This window comes from Poromitra crassiceps (assembly GCF_964638095.1).
Source record: "Poromitra crassiceps genome assembly, chromosome: 26".
Lineage (NCBI taxonomy): Eukaryota > Metazoa > Chordata > Actinopteri > Beryciformes > Melamphaidae > Poromitra > Poromitra crassiceps.
Window position 1 is genome coordinate 9245367 of NC_139640.1, and position 15136 is coordinate 9260502.

The 15136-nt window shown below is 45.4% G+C and overlaps 1 protein-coding gene across 1 annotated transcript in view; it reads left to right on the forward strand.

The window, feature by feature from the left end:
• The window catches only part of LOC310798934 (meprin A subunit beta-like), a gene marked incomplete at its 3' end in the record, with an annotated part of 68227 nt that overhangs the window by 36361 nt on the left and 16730 nt on the right, over positions 1-15136 (forward strand). Inside the window, exons 7-10 of the mRNA XM_083661490.1 lie at positions 3779-3957; positions 4050-4262; positions 7716-7880; positions 14568-14783. Coding sequence (XP_083517616.1) covers positions 3779-3957; positions 4050-4262; positions 7716-7880; positions 14568-14783 — 773 coding nt within the window. The remainder of the gene's footprint in view (positions 1-3778; positions 3958-4049; positions 4263-7715; positions 7881-14567; positions 14784-15136) is intronic.

The following is a 15136-nucleotide window of genomic DNA, read 5'->3' on the forward strand; positions in this document are numbered from 1 at the left end:
AAACCACACCTCTTTTGCGGGCACGAGCTCATGTGCACGGGCATTTTCATGTGCACGCGCAGTCAACTAGATTAGAAAAACCTGGTTCGAGTTAGCGACTGGCAACGAGGTTCGTAGTACAAGTTAACTACAATCGAACCAGATCAAGGGACAGATCCTGGATCTTCTTATAGAACATTCGTAGTACAGGCCCCAGGACAGGTAGGCTACTAACACTCTTTCCACTGTGAAAAACACGAGCTCAAACTTCCTAACGTTAACGTTACGAGACGAGAGGACAGCACAACAGAAACCGGAAAACTGTTCAAATACAGAGATAACGTAAAAACTCACAAGCTGGTGGACATCAAACATTGCTGTTATTATTGTCAGGTTAATGTTAATGTTGCAGAGCTATAGTTATTTGTGACACAAACTTGTTACGCAAAGATGTAGCCTATACATATTGAGTTTGCATTGGCAGTGCATACTGCATTCTATAAAACAGAAGCTGTTTAAAAGATTGCATCTTGTCAGTCATCACTTTGAGCCAGGTGTGCTCTTCATCAAGCATCTCTGTAGGAAGCTGTGCTCTGGCAAAGCGATTAGTTTAAATGGAACGGCACATAATAGACCTAGTTCACACATTCGCACGCAAAGTCTGCATTTTGATGAGAAAAACGCCATGGGCCTTTTTCACAACGGCCATTTGTGTCTAGAAGACAGTGTATACACAGGTGCAACCAACTAACTAATTAGGGCTCCAGCACTGGAACACCTAAATGGACTGGAAGTTGGAAGCCCTAATTAACATCTTGGTGCACCTGTGTTACCTCCTGCCTTTTAGACACAAAATCGCTGCAGTGAAAAAGGCCTATTGCCATTTGTGTGGAATGTAACGGAAAAGTAATATAACGAGTATCTAACGAATTACTTTTGGCATGGAGTAATAAGTAAAGTAATAATATTACTTTTGAAAATAGTAACGAGTAATATGTAATATATTACTTTTTTAGTAATCAGTGCCCAACACTGGTGGCAATATTGATATAGCCTATGTGTTCCATAATATGGCACAGCTGTAGTATATTCAAAATGGGTCCATTGTTGGTAGTGAGACAGTATGGGGGGTGAAGGTGATCTGAATGTCTTGTATTATGTGTCTTGTTAGAATTTTGTTGGAAGTATAACCTACACGGTGCAGGGAGAGAGACAGGTGAGATACATTTCTAAAGATAGAATATGACATTTTGCAGCTGCTGGTATTACACCTGATTAACACTCCAGCATTTTTAGGGCATGGCCACTAGGGGCTGAGGTGTACAGCATGTCTGTCCCATTGACTGTAAAAAGAATAGAGAGCCAAAGTCCACGTCACTTCCTGCTTCAACAGGTCCACCAGAGACCTTTCATCCGCCATTTATTTTCTCATAGACATTTCGTAAAATGCTTATGAAATTTGTTTTACTTGCTCAAACCAAACGATTCAGCTATATTTAGAATCAGGAGAGACTATAGAACATTTCACTTGGACCAAAACACACACAAAAAACACTGAAAAAACATTTTTTTTAATCTGCCATTTTTTCTTTTAACGTTTTGGTCCGAGTGAAATGTTCTATGGCACGTATCAAACGTAAGGCATATGTGTTCGGGAATAGCAACAGTTGCATTAGGGCCATTGTATGGTCGAGTTACTTTTACTAGTTTCTGCTACAATTTGATGTGTGATGGGAGTGGGACCATAATAGAAAGTAGAGTGCGCGAGGAAGTAACGTTGGGACGTATGGTTAGGACTGAATTGGTAAGTTCAGAAAACATGTTTTACTCCAGCTAACTTTATCGGTTTTAATGTGTGAAAGCTAATAGTCTGTTCAAGCTTATACCACCTGTTCATAGCAAAGTAATAGTATGAACAGGCTTGCACAAGCGCCAGCATTTCACAGTCGGCATAACGTTGCGAAAAACCGATAACATTAACGTTAGCTCGAACGTATAGACATATTTTCAGAACTTACCAGATGTGTTTCATAACGTACATGGGGCCCACACAAGTTGGCACACAACCACGACATCAGCCATCAGCTAACATGACAACCATGACATTACCATGACAACCATGACAACCATGACAACAGCCGTCAGCTAACATTAGCTGTTTGCCTTTGGGGCATTTGGAGTCACATAAACAGGTGTAAAGAGCACCCGTGCAGGTGACCTGCTGGAGCCGGATTTTTTAATTAGGGCAGATTAATTGCCCTAATTGCCCTAACTAAGGCTGAGGCTATAGTTCAGTGATGATGTCATTAGTGATGTCATCAGTGATGATGTCATCAGTGATGTCATCCGTCTGAGGCTATATAAGTGATGGGAGTATAACTAGGTAGAATCGGGGAGGAACCAGACAGAGACCATGGCTTCCCGCCAGAGAGACTGAGGGAGAGAGAGGAGAGGGAAAGAGAGGGAGAGAGACTGAGGGAGAGAGAGACTGAGGGAGAGAGAGAGGGAGACACTGTGCACGCGCCAATAGGGCAGGTGAGGCCATGCAGCAGCCGAGCTGCCGGAGGCCAGCCCACGAGATGCCTAGTTGACTATAAATGCACTATACGGAAAGCTAGAACCAGCAGCTATGTACAAAGTTCAGAGGGGGCGGGGACCTGCACTCCGGTCCCATCCACCAGTCAAAATGGTGCCGAATCTGGCACATTTTGGCCTCACTATAGCAAACAGGTAGGAGGTGGAGACATGATGTCCATATTGAATTATGTCAGTGGTCATCCGACACTGACATCCGACCGCTTCAGCTCATTCAGAACGCTGCAGCCCGTCTGGTATTCAACCAACCCAAATTCTCTCACGTCACTCCCCTCTTCCAGGAGCTCCACTGGCTTCCCATCTCGGCCCGCATCAAATTCAAGACACTGGTACTGGCCTACAGGGCAGTACACCAGTCAGCTCCCCTGTACCTGCAATCTATGGTCAGGTTCCAAACCTCCCAGCGCTCCCTTCGCTCCTCCACCAGTGCAGGTCGCCTCGCCCCTCCTTCACTACGGGGGCTCAAAAGTCGCTCATCCCGATCTCGACTCTTCTCGTCCCTGGCACCTCAATGGTGGAACGAGCTTCCACCTTCGGTCAGGACGGCTGAATCACTGCCGATCTTTCGGAAAAGACTAAAGACACACCTTTTCAGGCTCCATCTGGGCCCTTCTTGATCTAACTTCGTTCTCTCTCCTTCTTTATTAAAAAAAAAAAAAAAAAAACTAACCTAAACTTGTACCACTATTCCTTCAGAAGTTGTAGTTGTCATAGACCGTGCTCCATAGTTGATTGCTCTATTGCGGACAAAAAATGTGTTATTGTAAGTCGCTTTGGATAAAAGCGTCTGCCAAATGACGTAATGTAATGTAATGTAATGTAATGGTCTGTCCCCACAAAAGAAAGAAAGTGCTTTGTAATATACATTGACATCAGTGTCTGTCACAAATCACTTATGCAGAGCAATTGTGATGTCATCGGTGAAGATGCCATCAGTGATGTTCTTAGAAAAATTGTGATGTCATTGGTGATGTCATCGGCCTCTATTGACCATGCCGTCAAAACTTGATGGCGTAGAAGCCATGCACGCCATTATTGCGGCTTATTTTCAATAGTGCTCAAATGTGTTTATTCCCACTGTAGGCTATTTGATTGAGCAAGACAGTTTCACAAAAAATATGTAAAATAGATGTGACTTTCTGGCTTATCAGTGATGTGAGAAAATGTGTATAATAGTATTTATAATATACCTTTTCCTTTTTAGATGTTTGTCATACATTGGGCAAGTGTTCAATGGACTACAGGTCCTCTCCATCGGAAAAAATTGTGATACAATTTCGATCGTTGAACATGAATTCCTCCATGCTCTTGGCTTCTATCACGAACACTCCAGAAATGACAGAGATGATCATGTAACCATTGTGTTGGAAAACATCCTAGAAGGTTTGACTCAGATTCATCTCTTATTCATTACAACCACAACTTACTTTTATTACTTTAGGGTGGTGAGGTAATTGACTATGTTCTGTCTCTAGGTAACGAAAGGAACTTTGAAAAAGTTACCAATAGCAACACCCAGGGATTTGCATACGACTACAACTCAGTGATGCACTATGGTGAAAATGACTTTACCAATGGCAATGGCGCTACCATTATCACCAAAGACCCACAATTCCAGGACGTGATTGGTCAAACACTGGAAGTGAGTCCTGATGACATGCTCAAGCTGAACCGCCTCTACCAATGCGGTAAGTGCCATCGAATATTCAAGGTGTCTTTTACTAATATATGTTGTTATGACCCGGTCTAGGGGTTTTGACCACAACATAAACTTAAGACACTGACAATAATGAAAAAGTATGTGTGATTTTATTTTCACACATAAAAAAAGACAAACAGGGACACTGGACACTCTACTCTCACATGCTAACAGAACAAGCTAACCTAAAGCCTGAAGAGTAGGCCGAAGGCTAGAGCAGGCGTACACACAGCAGCTAATACAACAAGTAGAGACCAGCACCACAACACATGACAATAGCAAATAGATCATTAACAATATAAACAGAATAAAGAGTTACTGCAATGTGGCTAAGACAGAGCTACCAAGCTACCCAGTTGTCTTAAGCCCACAAATTAACACAAAATCACAGTTCGGAGGAGCAAAGAGGAAGCATGGAGGGCCAGTGTTAGCATCACTCAGCTAACACCAATCCCCCAGTGCCATCTTCTTCTTCTTCTTCTTTGCGTTTAATGGCAGATTGCAACCAAGTTAGGTGCATACCGCCACCTACTGTATAACTAAAGCTAACGTTATATAGACGGGTTCCTGTGCAACGTCATCACATCACCGGGGTAGAAAGCCGCTCCACACATTAAGACTGTACGCTCCACACACTCGTTTGAGTTGACTGCCGCCTCGCCTGGAAAGCAGGCGAGCACAGTCAGGCGAGGCATCAACAAGTCGAACAACCCCGACAGCACACTCACTGCTGCTTTTCTTCTTCTACAGTTATGTTTAACAGCGGTTTGTAAACAAATTAAAACATGCATTAGCGCCACCCACACTCACTGCTCAAATGACCCAGCCCTTCAGATTACTTATTTTATTGTTAATGTAGGCATTACAGGTGGTATTTATGTGAAATGTAGAGTGACAGCTTGGAATAGATATAAAATTGAAGTTTCTACACTTCACTGTGGGTTTGTGATGCACCTGTGTTGAACCAATGGGCGATCAGCTCGATGCGTTTCTCATCATCCTCTGTCCCTGTGATGCGCGTGCACCCACTAATGTTTGTATACAAGAAACCCGTCTATTTAACAACTACAATGTAAATAAGAAAAGAGTGTCCACCCACCACAATGCTCCCATTCACTCCAATAACCATACTCCGGCCCAGACCAAACGTCTAGACCATTACGAACGCCTCATTTAGCGTTTTAGTTAGATCTTCTCCAGAAACGTCCCCAATGCCCAAAAACTTCCTGGCTGCATCCACCACCATCTTAATCCTCTCCGACTTGCTTTCAACCTCCAGAGCACAGTTTATCACCATTCAAATCCCCAGTGCCATCTTGAAAGCACAGGAGTTATATAGGGGCGGGGCCTGTCCCGGGAGTGGTCAATCCCCAGAGACGATGTCACCAGCCAATCTCTACTGGCCAGCCAATCCCCTACTGCAAACACACCTGCAGGGAATAAAGGTGCTCACACAGCAGTCCTCTCACTCTCCACACACAAGCAGCAAAGATCCTCCCACAGAAGTGAGGTCTCACTCCACACCAGTAGAGGCTCGTGCATTTTTGTCCAGGGAGGGCTATATATAGGCCTGGATGATGGGGTTGAAATCAATATAATCATAAGGATTCTTCTCAATAGCAATATCATATGTTTCACGTATGCAAAATCAGTGTTCATCTCATTGAACTGAATGGTGATGTCAAACAAACCTTATATTTTCAAATAATATTCCTGCCATACCTTTGATCAGTTTTTAAGTAACATTTGCTTGTCATCATCAATTTAGACAGCAAAAATGTAACTATTAAAATAACTTCATATCATCACGATGATTCCACTGAAAGACGACAATAATAGGCTATTGAATTATCGTCCACTCCAGCCCTAAATCAAGCAAGTAGTAACGGACGTTACTAGCTACTAGAAACGTCTGAAAAAGACCCGAGTGTATTTTCTTCCTCTGTCTGTAGCCTGTTGTTTAATGGCGAGCTCAGGGTGATCTGGTCCAGGCTCTTTCACTCGATGCTTCTCCTGTAAAGTCCGTCTCTCAAACTGCGTCGTTTTGAGTGACTTCACAGAATTTTCTTTCTCCATTCTTGCAAAACGTCTTTTGTGTTTTATGGCAGTTGAAAACAAACTTCTTTGCTTCGCGCGCGTGCTGCAGGGAGACAACAACGCCATCGGCGTGGGACTGCTACTCTCTGCTACTAGTGTTTATATATACTGCGTCACTACCCATCTACGTAGCAGCCTAGCCTACGTCACGACACTCACTCTACCTGACCCCACCTCCACCCCAGAGCCCACCCAAATCCATTTGTTTTTTTAGAGTGAACAGCGCATGTGCAACTATCCTGATACTCTAATGATCTACACTGGTGCAAACCGGAAGTAAACCGGAAGTCCCCGGACGGCGTCCGTGGCCATTCGGTGCAAGAAAATATTGACCCAAAAACAGTACACATGTAGATAATTATGAATCTACATATTTATTGCAGATTATATACTCACTATCTAATATTCACCTCGCTCATAAAAAAAAAATATAACGTTTTATTTCCCTCTTCTTCATGTGGATATTTACTGTCAATGATGTGGATGCAGCAGGTGGGGCGGCGCCCTGGCGCCCTCTAGTGGCCGGCCGCTACTGCTCCACACACACACAAGGCCTAAGGCTGTAACAGTGTACAGCGAAATTAGTTAAAGGTAGTTTAAGAATTCACTGTTCCTATGGCCAAGTTCAGTGTTCATGACATATGGTACATTATCTGTAATCCTTGGGACTATCACAGGCTGACTGACTCACTGAAGATTTGGGGATGGGACTATCTTGTATCCAGCTATGGGACACAATAATTCTTGTACACCAGTCCAAACCAGTCCAAGGTGTACTACCCCAGTTGATAACTTGCACAATTTCTCCCACTGGTATACAGGGCTCATTGGCTGACTGCAAAATGCCTCTCTACAAGATGCAGGGAGGCATTTATTTTGGTACTGTAGGTTAACCACTTTTCAGCTGTTTGATATATTCAACATATAAGGTTCAAAATGTTAAAGCCTACTCTACTATTAAGAGCCCACTGTATACAATGGTATGGGACTGGTAGAATGCACTGTACAGTATATGGAATAAGCTTTTCAGCATTATTCTCCAACCAACCCACATTTTTCTGTGTCTTGCACACTAGCCGTTGTTGCAGCAAGTTAGGTGTAACATTTGAACATCAACAAGCATTATGTTTGAGGTATTAGCTAATTACCATCAACAGATGAGGTTATTTCCACAAAGATTAACAACGGGTGTCTGCATGCATATCTTTGGCCATATATGGGTGCTGACATTAATTTGTACTCTCCAGCAATCACTACTGCAATGTATCCCATTGTCTGTTCCTGCAGATATTTGAGCAAAACAGGTAATATTCTTGTATCCCATGTTCTTCATACACCTCCACAGAGTCATCCATTGCATTTAAGATGTACTGTGGGTTTTACAATGAGACCATGTGTGGAATGAAAAACTGTTCAAAGAGTGGAGGGAGCGACTGGGAAAGAGTATCAAATGCTGTTGGGGGTCCTAGCACTGACCACACCAGCCTATCTACTGCCAGTCCTGAAAATGGTAAGGAAAATGGAAATGAAAAAAAAAAGTATGTGTAAATTCCGTCAAGGCATTCCTGAGATATTGCATTAACGAGCATGAAACGGGTGGTGCTAATGTCACAGTGACCTTGAACTTTGACCTTTGGCCACCAAAACCATCCTTGAGTCCAAGTGGGCGTTTGAGCCATTTTGAAGAAATTCTGTCAGGTGTTCCTGATATAGTGTTACCGCGCATCGGACGGACGGACAACCCGAAAACATAAATGCCTCGCTACCGTCGGCAGACGCATTAAAAAACGTATGTCACGACTCACAATGTGCAACCCAGTCTCACACATACACATCAACACGTCTTGACAAATGTTCAAGCAGAAAATGTTAAATTGTTGACATTTAAAGATGGGTACATTGACACTGATATTTTCCTATTAAAAAAAGTTACAGATTGACAATTTACTCCTTTTGGTAAAATGTCCTTGCTGTGAATGTTTTGTCTTACTTTGAAACGTCTAAAATGGGCATTCATTAAAGGTCCATTCTGTAACTTCTAACTCTTACTGACACCGGTGGCCGTTAGTTACAGAGTAGCCGTTGCAAAGTAACTGCAGACAGCATGTGCTCGAGCTGGCGCACGTACACTGTACTTGCATGCACCCAGCAGCTGCTTGGCTAAAACAGCAGAGGTGTTGGTTGCTTTGTAACGTTAGCTAGCTGATAAAAGTCACTTGAAAACGGCAACCTGGACAATTTATCGGCCAGATCAGCCTTGAGATGGCCGGGAACGATTCTGGAGGGATTAGCGGATGTTATTGTGGCATATTTTGTTGTGTTTTGGCTTGCGTTGGCTATGGGGAAGTCAATACGTTAGCATGAGCCAGGAAATAGCCTGCTCCCCCGTACAGTCTAATACCTAGGGCTGATGTGAGCTGGACGCGACCAAACAGAACAATCAAACAATGTTCCATAAGCATAACGGTAGTAATGCGTTAGGCATATTTATGACTCTTACATTATCTACACAAGACGGTAATGTTATTCGTGGAGCTTCTGGGTGGTAATCGATTATCTATATTATTAGATGGCAAGCAAGCTAAAGTGATAATAGTCAGCCTCTGCAGCTATAACACAACAAGCTGACCAAACGGAACAGATCTGCAGATCTTCCTGCAGTCAGTCAAAAAAAATTCCATCATCATAAGCACAACGGTAGTAACGTTAGGCATTTGCGACTGTTGCATTATCCACACAAGACGGTAAGGTTATTAGCAAAGCTTCTGGGTGGTAAATCCATAGCCACGTTAGGACGCAGCTAAGCTAACGTTATCTATATCCGGGCCAAAACCACAAGATCACAGCAGCTAAAAATACAACAACTAATGTACAACAACTCCATTAACTGAAAACACAGCCCCGAATCTAGTTCAATCATGAGAGGCCAGTTGGTAGGATTTAACAAACTTTATTTAGCAATCGGCATGCATGGCAAATACTTTGGCGCATGACTCCATTAGCCAGTGGCGCTGCTCTTGAGGCAAGAGGAGGGCATCTGCATAGGCTAGGAGATCCCCCCCCCCCGTGGGGGATCAGGAGTCACGACTCGTTGGTGGCGGACTGGGGAGGTGGGTGGGGCAAAACAACGCTTCGGAGGACGGCTTCAGGGGAGATGTACTGCCGTGAAGCTAGCTGCTGCTATGATCGGCCAGAGAGAGAGAGGTGACGTAGAACCCTTGCTATATATATGAGAATTAACTGACGTCATATCTGACGTCATTACAGACGTCATACTAAGACTTTGACTGACCACGTCATACTAGACTTGACTGACGTCAGGGGGTGATCGGATTAGATTATGCACGAATGGCCTTCTGCTTGAAATATGGTCTAGAGACCTCACTTCAATCATGAGAGGCCAGTTGGTAGGATTTAACAAACTTTATTTAGCAATCGGCATGCATGGCAAATACTTTGGCGCATGACTCCATTAGCCAGTGGCGCTGCTCTTGAGGCAAGAGGAGGGCATCTGCATAGGCTAGGAGATCCCCCAAAAGGAAGATCTGATTACCGGAGGTTAATTGAGATCTGCAGGCACCGGTAGTTGATTGTACTTTTCTGGCCTTCGACCTTTTTAACGACTTACAGCTACTTGCGGCTGGCGCTTCCCAACTCGGTCGGGCCTTCGATCTTGATCCCCCTACTTGCCACTGGCGCTTCCCAACTCGGTCGGGCCTTGCGCGCCGCACGACTTGGCCTTCTGACTGACCCTGACTCTCTCTCTCGACTCTCTCTCTCTTCCCCCAAAAATGATCCGGGAGATTTACTGTGCCTTACTGGGCGCTGTGCTTTTCGGGGAGCCACCACCAACGAGACATTTTGGCACGGAGCCCGGGACACTGTTCGTTGCCATGCTCGCCGATTAAGGAAGGAGGGTTCTTTGGGCCACGGTATGGCCGCCTGCTCCGGGCGGGTGTAGCTGGAGAATGCTGATGAAGACCAGCGGGAGCGTCCACTTGAGGTGCAGGATGAACCAGGATCTTGTCATGTGGTGACGAGGTGCGATGAGGAACAGGGGAGCCGGGGGGCCAGTCTGAGGCCTGAGCCTGATGTCGCGAGCCATGGGGAGTAGATTGTTTCCAGAAGTTAGGATGACTTAGGGGGGTTGGTGACTTAGTGACTTAGGGGTTCCCGACTTGGCCTGGGTGACTTAGTGATATCCCAACTTGGCGCTGGACTTGGATGACTTAGGGGTTGGTGACTTAGTGACTTAGGGGTTCCCGACTTGGCCTGGGTGACTTAGTGATATCCCAACTTGGCGCTGGACTTGGATGACTTAGGGGTTGGTGACTTAGTGACTTAGGGGTTCCCGACTTGGCCTGGGTGACTTAGTGACTTGGCTTGGCGCTGGACTTGGATGACTTGGGGGTTTGTATGGCGGACCAGATTGTACGACGAGGAGTCCGGAATTCGAGTCCGGATCCGGATCTTCCCCCTGACTTAGGGGTTGGTGACTTAGTGACTTAGGGGTTCCCAGCTTTGGCCTGGGTGACTTGACTTGGCGTTGGACTTGGGTGACTTAGGGGTTTGTATGGTGAACCGAATTGTACGTGAGGGGTCCGGAATCCGAATCCGGATCCGGAACTTCCCCCCAGAGGTTGTCGGCTTTTAACATGTATGTTTTTTTGTTTTGTTTTTATTTTTTTTATTTTTTCCCCCCCCTTCCTCTTAGTTGTATTATTACTATTGTTATTAGTGGGCGTTTAATGATAGGATGATCGGATCACAGACCAGATAAATTGTCAATCAACTCGCTTTATTTAATCAAAACACAAGGGACACCTACAGTACATGTGGTGTTTTCAAAGCAATGTAAATCAATATTTCTTGTTTGGTGGGGGGCGGGTCCTTTGCGGGCAGCGGGAGCGGGGGTGGGCGTCCCCGCAGGTGCTACATGCGTGCAGGAAATTACATTTGGAATATGTGCACACGTTTTCATTGAAATATCTGCAAAGGGAGTTGGGGGTATGGGTATGCACCTGGGAGGACCCGCTGGTGTCGGGCGCCCAGGAGGGGGCGGGGGTGGGGGCGGCGCCGGACTGAAAGGCCGCCTTTGGGCAGAATTGTGCAGAGTGCCCCGGTTCGCCGCACGAGTAGCAGGTGTTCGCCGGCCGCCCGCTAACCAACGACGTGAAGATCTGCATGTCCATGATGGACGAGTTAAGCCGCGTATTAGCCTGAGTGATCATCAGGGCAGCTTTAGCGGAAAATGCTTTATGATATTGGTAGAATAGTTTACCGTGGTTGGAGTAGAGGTCCCCTATTAGCGCTAGATATTTGTCTAGCTCATGGCGGCGCTCTGGGTACACGTCGCAAATCACGTCGCGGTAGACGCCAAACGTGTTCAGGAAGTCACCTAAGGAAAGGTCTTTGGGCAGGCGGGGGTCGGACGACTTTAAATAGACGGGCATCTGGGTCACCCGTAACCTTCCTTTTACACTCGGGGGATGGCAGGAGTATGCTAACTAAATTAATGTCTCTGCCCTGCAAGATCTGGGACCTCAGCCTGGGAGAAACATTGGCACAGGGAGAAACAAAAGGCATACCAAATGGAATGGCAGGCGTGGCGGACGCCAGGGTGTTCATCTGGGCGGATTGGGTGGTGGTGGGGAGCACGTCGGCTTGCTGCACGGGCGGGGGCAGGATCGGCTGCTGCGCCAGCTGGGCTGCGGCGAACGTGGGGGGAATGGGGGGGGGGGGGTTTCCAGGGCCCTCAGACGAGCCTCTACTGATCTGCTAGCATCTAGCAGGGACAGCAGAATGGCTCTTGACGACCCCTGTCGGCTCGGCGGAGCTACGAATGGGGCCGTTTCCGCTTCCGGGTCGGCGGCCTGGAGGTCAGTGCGACCAGGAAGGACATGGCGTCTCGCGGCGGCCCCGCGGCCTGCATTTCCCCGGCGACTCCCAGCTCTCGGGGCAGCTGCCTCTACTGGTCTTCGCCCGCGGCCTCTCGCACGTCCGCGCCGAGCGGCCTCCCCCTCCGGCACGCGCGCGCGCGTTCTTGGGCGTCCACGCGCGCGCGGCGCTTCGGCTTCTGCTCTCCTCCCACGGGCCGTCGTTTTGGATGTATATTCAGATACAAAACTGCACAGTGTGCATGCAGCAGCGTTGCATATAGCCTACTCTATCTCCAGATTCGAAAGATATAACGGGGTCGGGGATTCGACCCTGCGGCGCCCGCTTCGCAGTCCTGTGTCTTAACCATTTGGCTATGGAATTAGTTAGAAATAGTACGGATTTGGTCATATATAGAGATACTTAACATTGAGAACTTGGCATTTTGACATGACGGTCCCTACTGGAAGTTGCATTGCTAGGCTAGCTGCCTCGCTAATTCTGTTTCATGATTCCAACCAGCGATGAGACAGGTATATTTATATCATTTACGATAATGTAACCAACGTGACTTGATCATTTTAGCAGACAGCATAGCACATCCAAAACCCACAACACTGCGTTTAGTTACGGCAAGAGAAATGGGACAATACACCACAGGATTCAGGAAGTTTGTGATAAATACAAGCCCATAGCAACAGACACTTGCACTTATATGACATAAACGTGTTTTCATATTAAAAAAAGAAAAGGGCAGGTATATTGTCAATCAAATGTCATTTTATTCAACAAAACCACAAAAGACACCTACATGTGGTGTTTTCAAAGCAATATGAGATCAATATTTTTTGTTTTGAAGTGACAGTCTAAACGTTACTTTGGAGGAACGTGGAGAGAACGTCAGACTTTCTGGGTAGATGCCAAACCACAATTATATCGTCTGGTGACGTCGCGGTCAAGACGATGTTTGCTGGGTAGGTTGGTTAAACTCACTCCCCAGTATAAAGGCCCGTTAACCAGCTCTGCCAAGGGAGCTAGCTCTTTTGGGGTTGCAGTTAGTGTTAGTTAGTGTTATTGTGTTATTGTATCCCAGTTGCATTTAGAGGATGTAGTGTGCAATATGTCGGGTCTAACAGGCATGCGCTGCGCTCTGCGTTAAATGAGCGCAAATCCTAAATTACTGCTTTTGCGAAGATAGGGCCCAAAGTCTGTCTGTCTGCATCCATTTATCTCATCAACAGGTTGGCCAATCAATCTGAAACTGCACATGGGCCTTGAGCATTGGCACAGGCAGGGACTGACAAAGCTGGTTTTTCAATTTTCCCAAATTAAACTGTTTCTGGCATTTCTGGCAACTGGCAAGCCTGCACCACACCGAGTTGGGGCGCGCACATCCCTGGAAGTCTGCACACAGTTGTGGTGCATGTGGTTATGGATAGCAGTGTTTCCCATACATAAAGGAATTTGTGGCACACCGCCACAAAAGGATTTTGACCGCTACAAAAATATGTTTTTACAGTGCACCTGAACGCAACATGCAAGATACCCGCTGAATAAGTGTCCAAATGTTCATGTCATTCTGGCCAATACTTCTGTTATAGCATTTCAGTCTGGAATATGGAATATCTTTCAATAATCTATGATTTAGCTGCTAAATTGTCAAATACCGCCATCTCGCTACCCAGGCACTTATGTATGTACTTAACCTAACTAACTTAACCTAACTAACTATCCGGTGTGCACAACATTGTCAGCCTAAACTCCGGCTGACACCCCAAAAACCTACAATGCGCTACAGAAAAATGTATATTGTTTGTTTATTAACTGGCCCTTCGCCTTCTATCATTTCATGAAAGTGGCCCCCGGGCAAAGCAAGTTGAGTATCCCTGACCTATAGGGAGAAATTTTGTTTGTCATTGTAAACCCACAGCACAGTAATGATGACATGTTCTTCATAGATCTAGCCTTTTAATTTTGCTCTTAAGCTTTCTCAAAGTACACCAAATTCATGCATTTTACTTTAAAATGTTTTTAAAAAATCTCACGGAGGGACATGCCCCCGCACCCCCCTAGGGGGTCTGCGCTCCCCCACCACAAATACTGTAAATCCTGTGGGAAACACTGGATAGTCATATTAGAATTTCTAAATCTGAGCTCCTAATCATAACGACCAAATTAGGTTGATTAGTGGAATTTTTAAATACTGGAATGAACACAAAATGTATTATTGTAAGGTATGTGAGATCTCACAGTCAGATAGAGGGACACAGTCCAATCTGCCAGAATACAATAACACTAGTCTATGCTGTTCTATTTCAAGATGCAGGTTACTTCATGCATGCCAGCACAGCATCCGGTCAGGAGGGAGACTCCGCCTGGCTGGAGACTAAGAGGATGAACCTCAGCAGGGAGTGTCACGTCCAGTGTCTCCAGTTCTACTACTTCCACAGCGGCAACGAGTCAGACCAGCTCAACATCTGGATCAGAGAGTTCAGTGACTCTAGAGGACAGCTACGCCTCATGGGACAGATCACTGGTAAGTATAGTGTTTTCTCTTGTATCTGATCTAGTGCACCGTGATTCAGTATTGAATATCGTCATCACAGTCAGAGATGGGCAGTATTTGAAATACTTGTATTTGAAATACGTATTTCAACTACTTTTTTGTATTTTGTCATTTGTATTTGGCTGGGCAGAGAAAAATGAGATGTAATTTGTATCAAGATACTTTCAGATCTTGTATTTTGTGTATTTCAAATACATAAAATACATTTTTCTTTTTATTCTCAAATTGACACATGTAAACATTGACACAGGTTTAAACTAAAGATGGAGAAATTAGTTGTACTAAAAACAACTAAGTGATCTAAACTGAAACCTGATATGAAT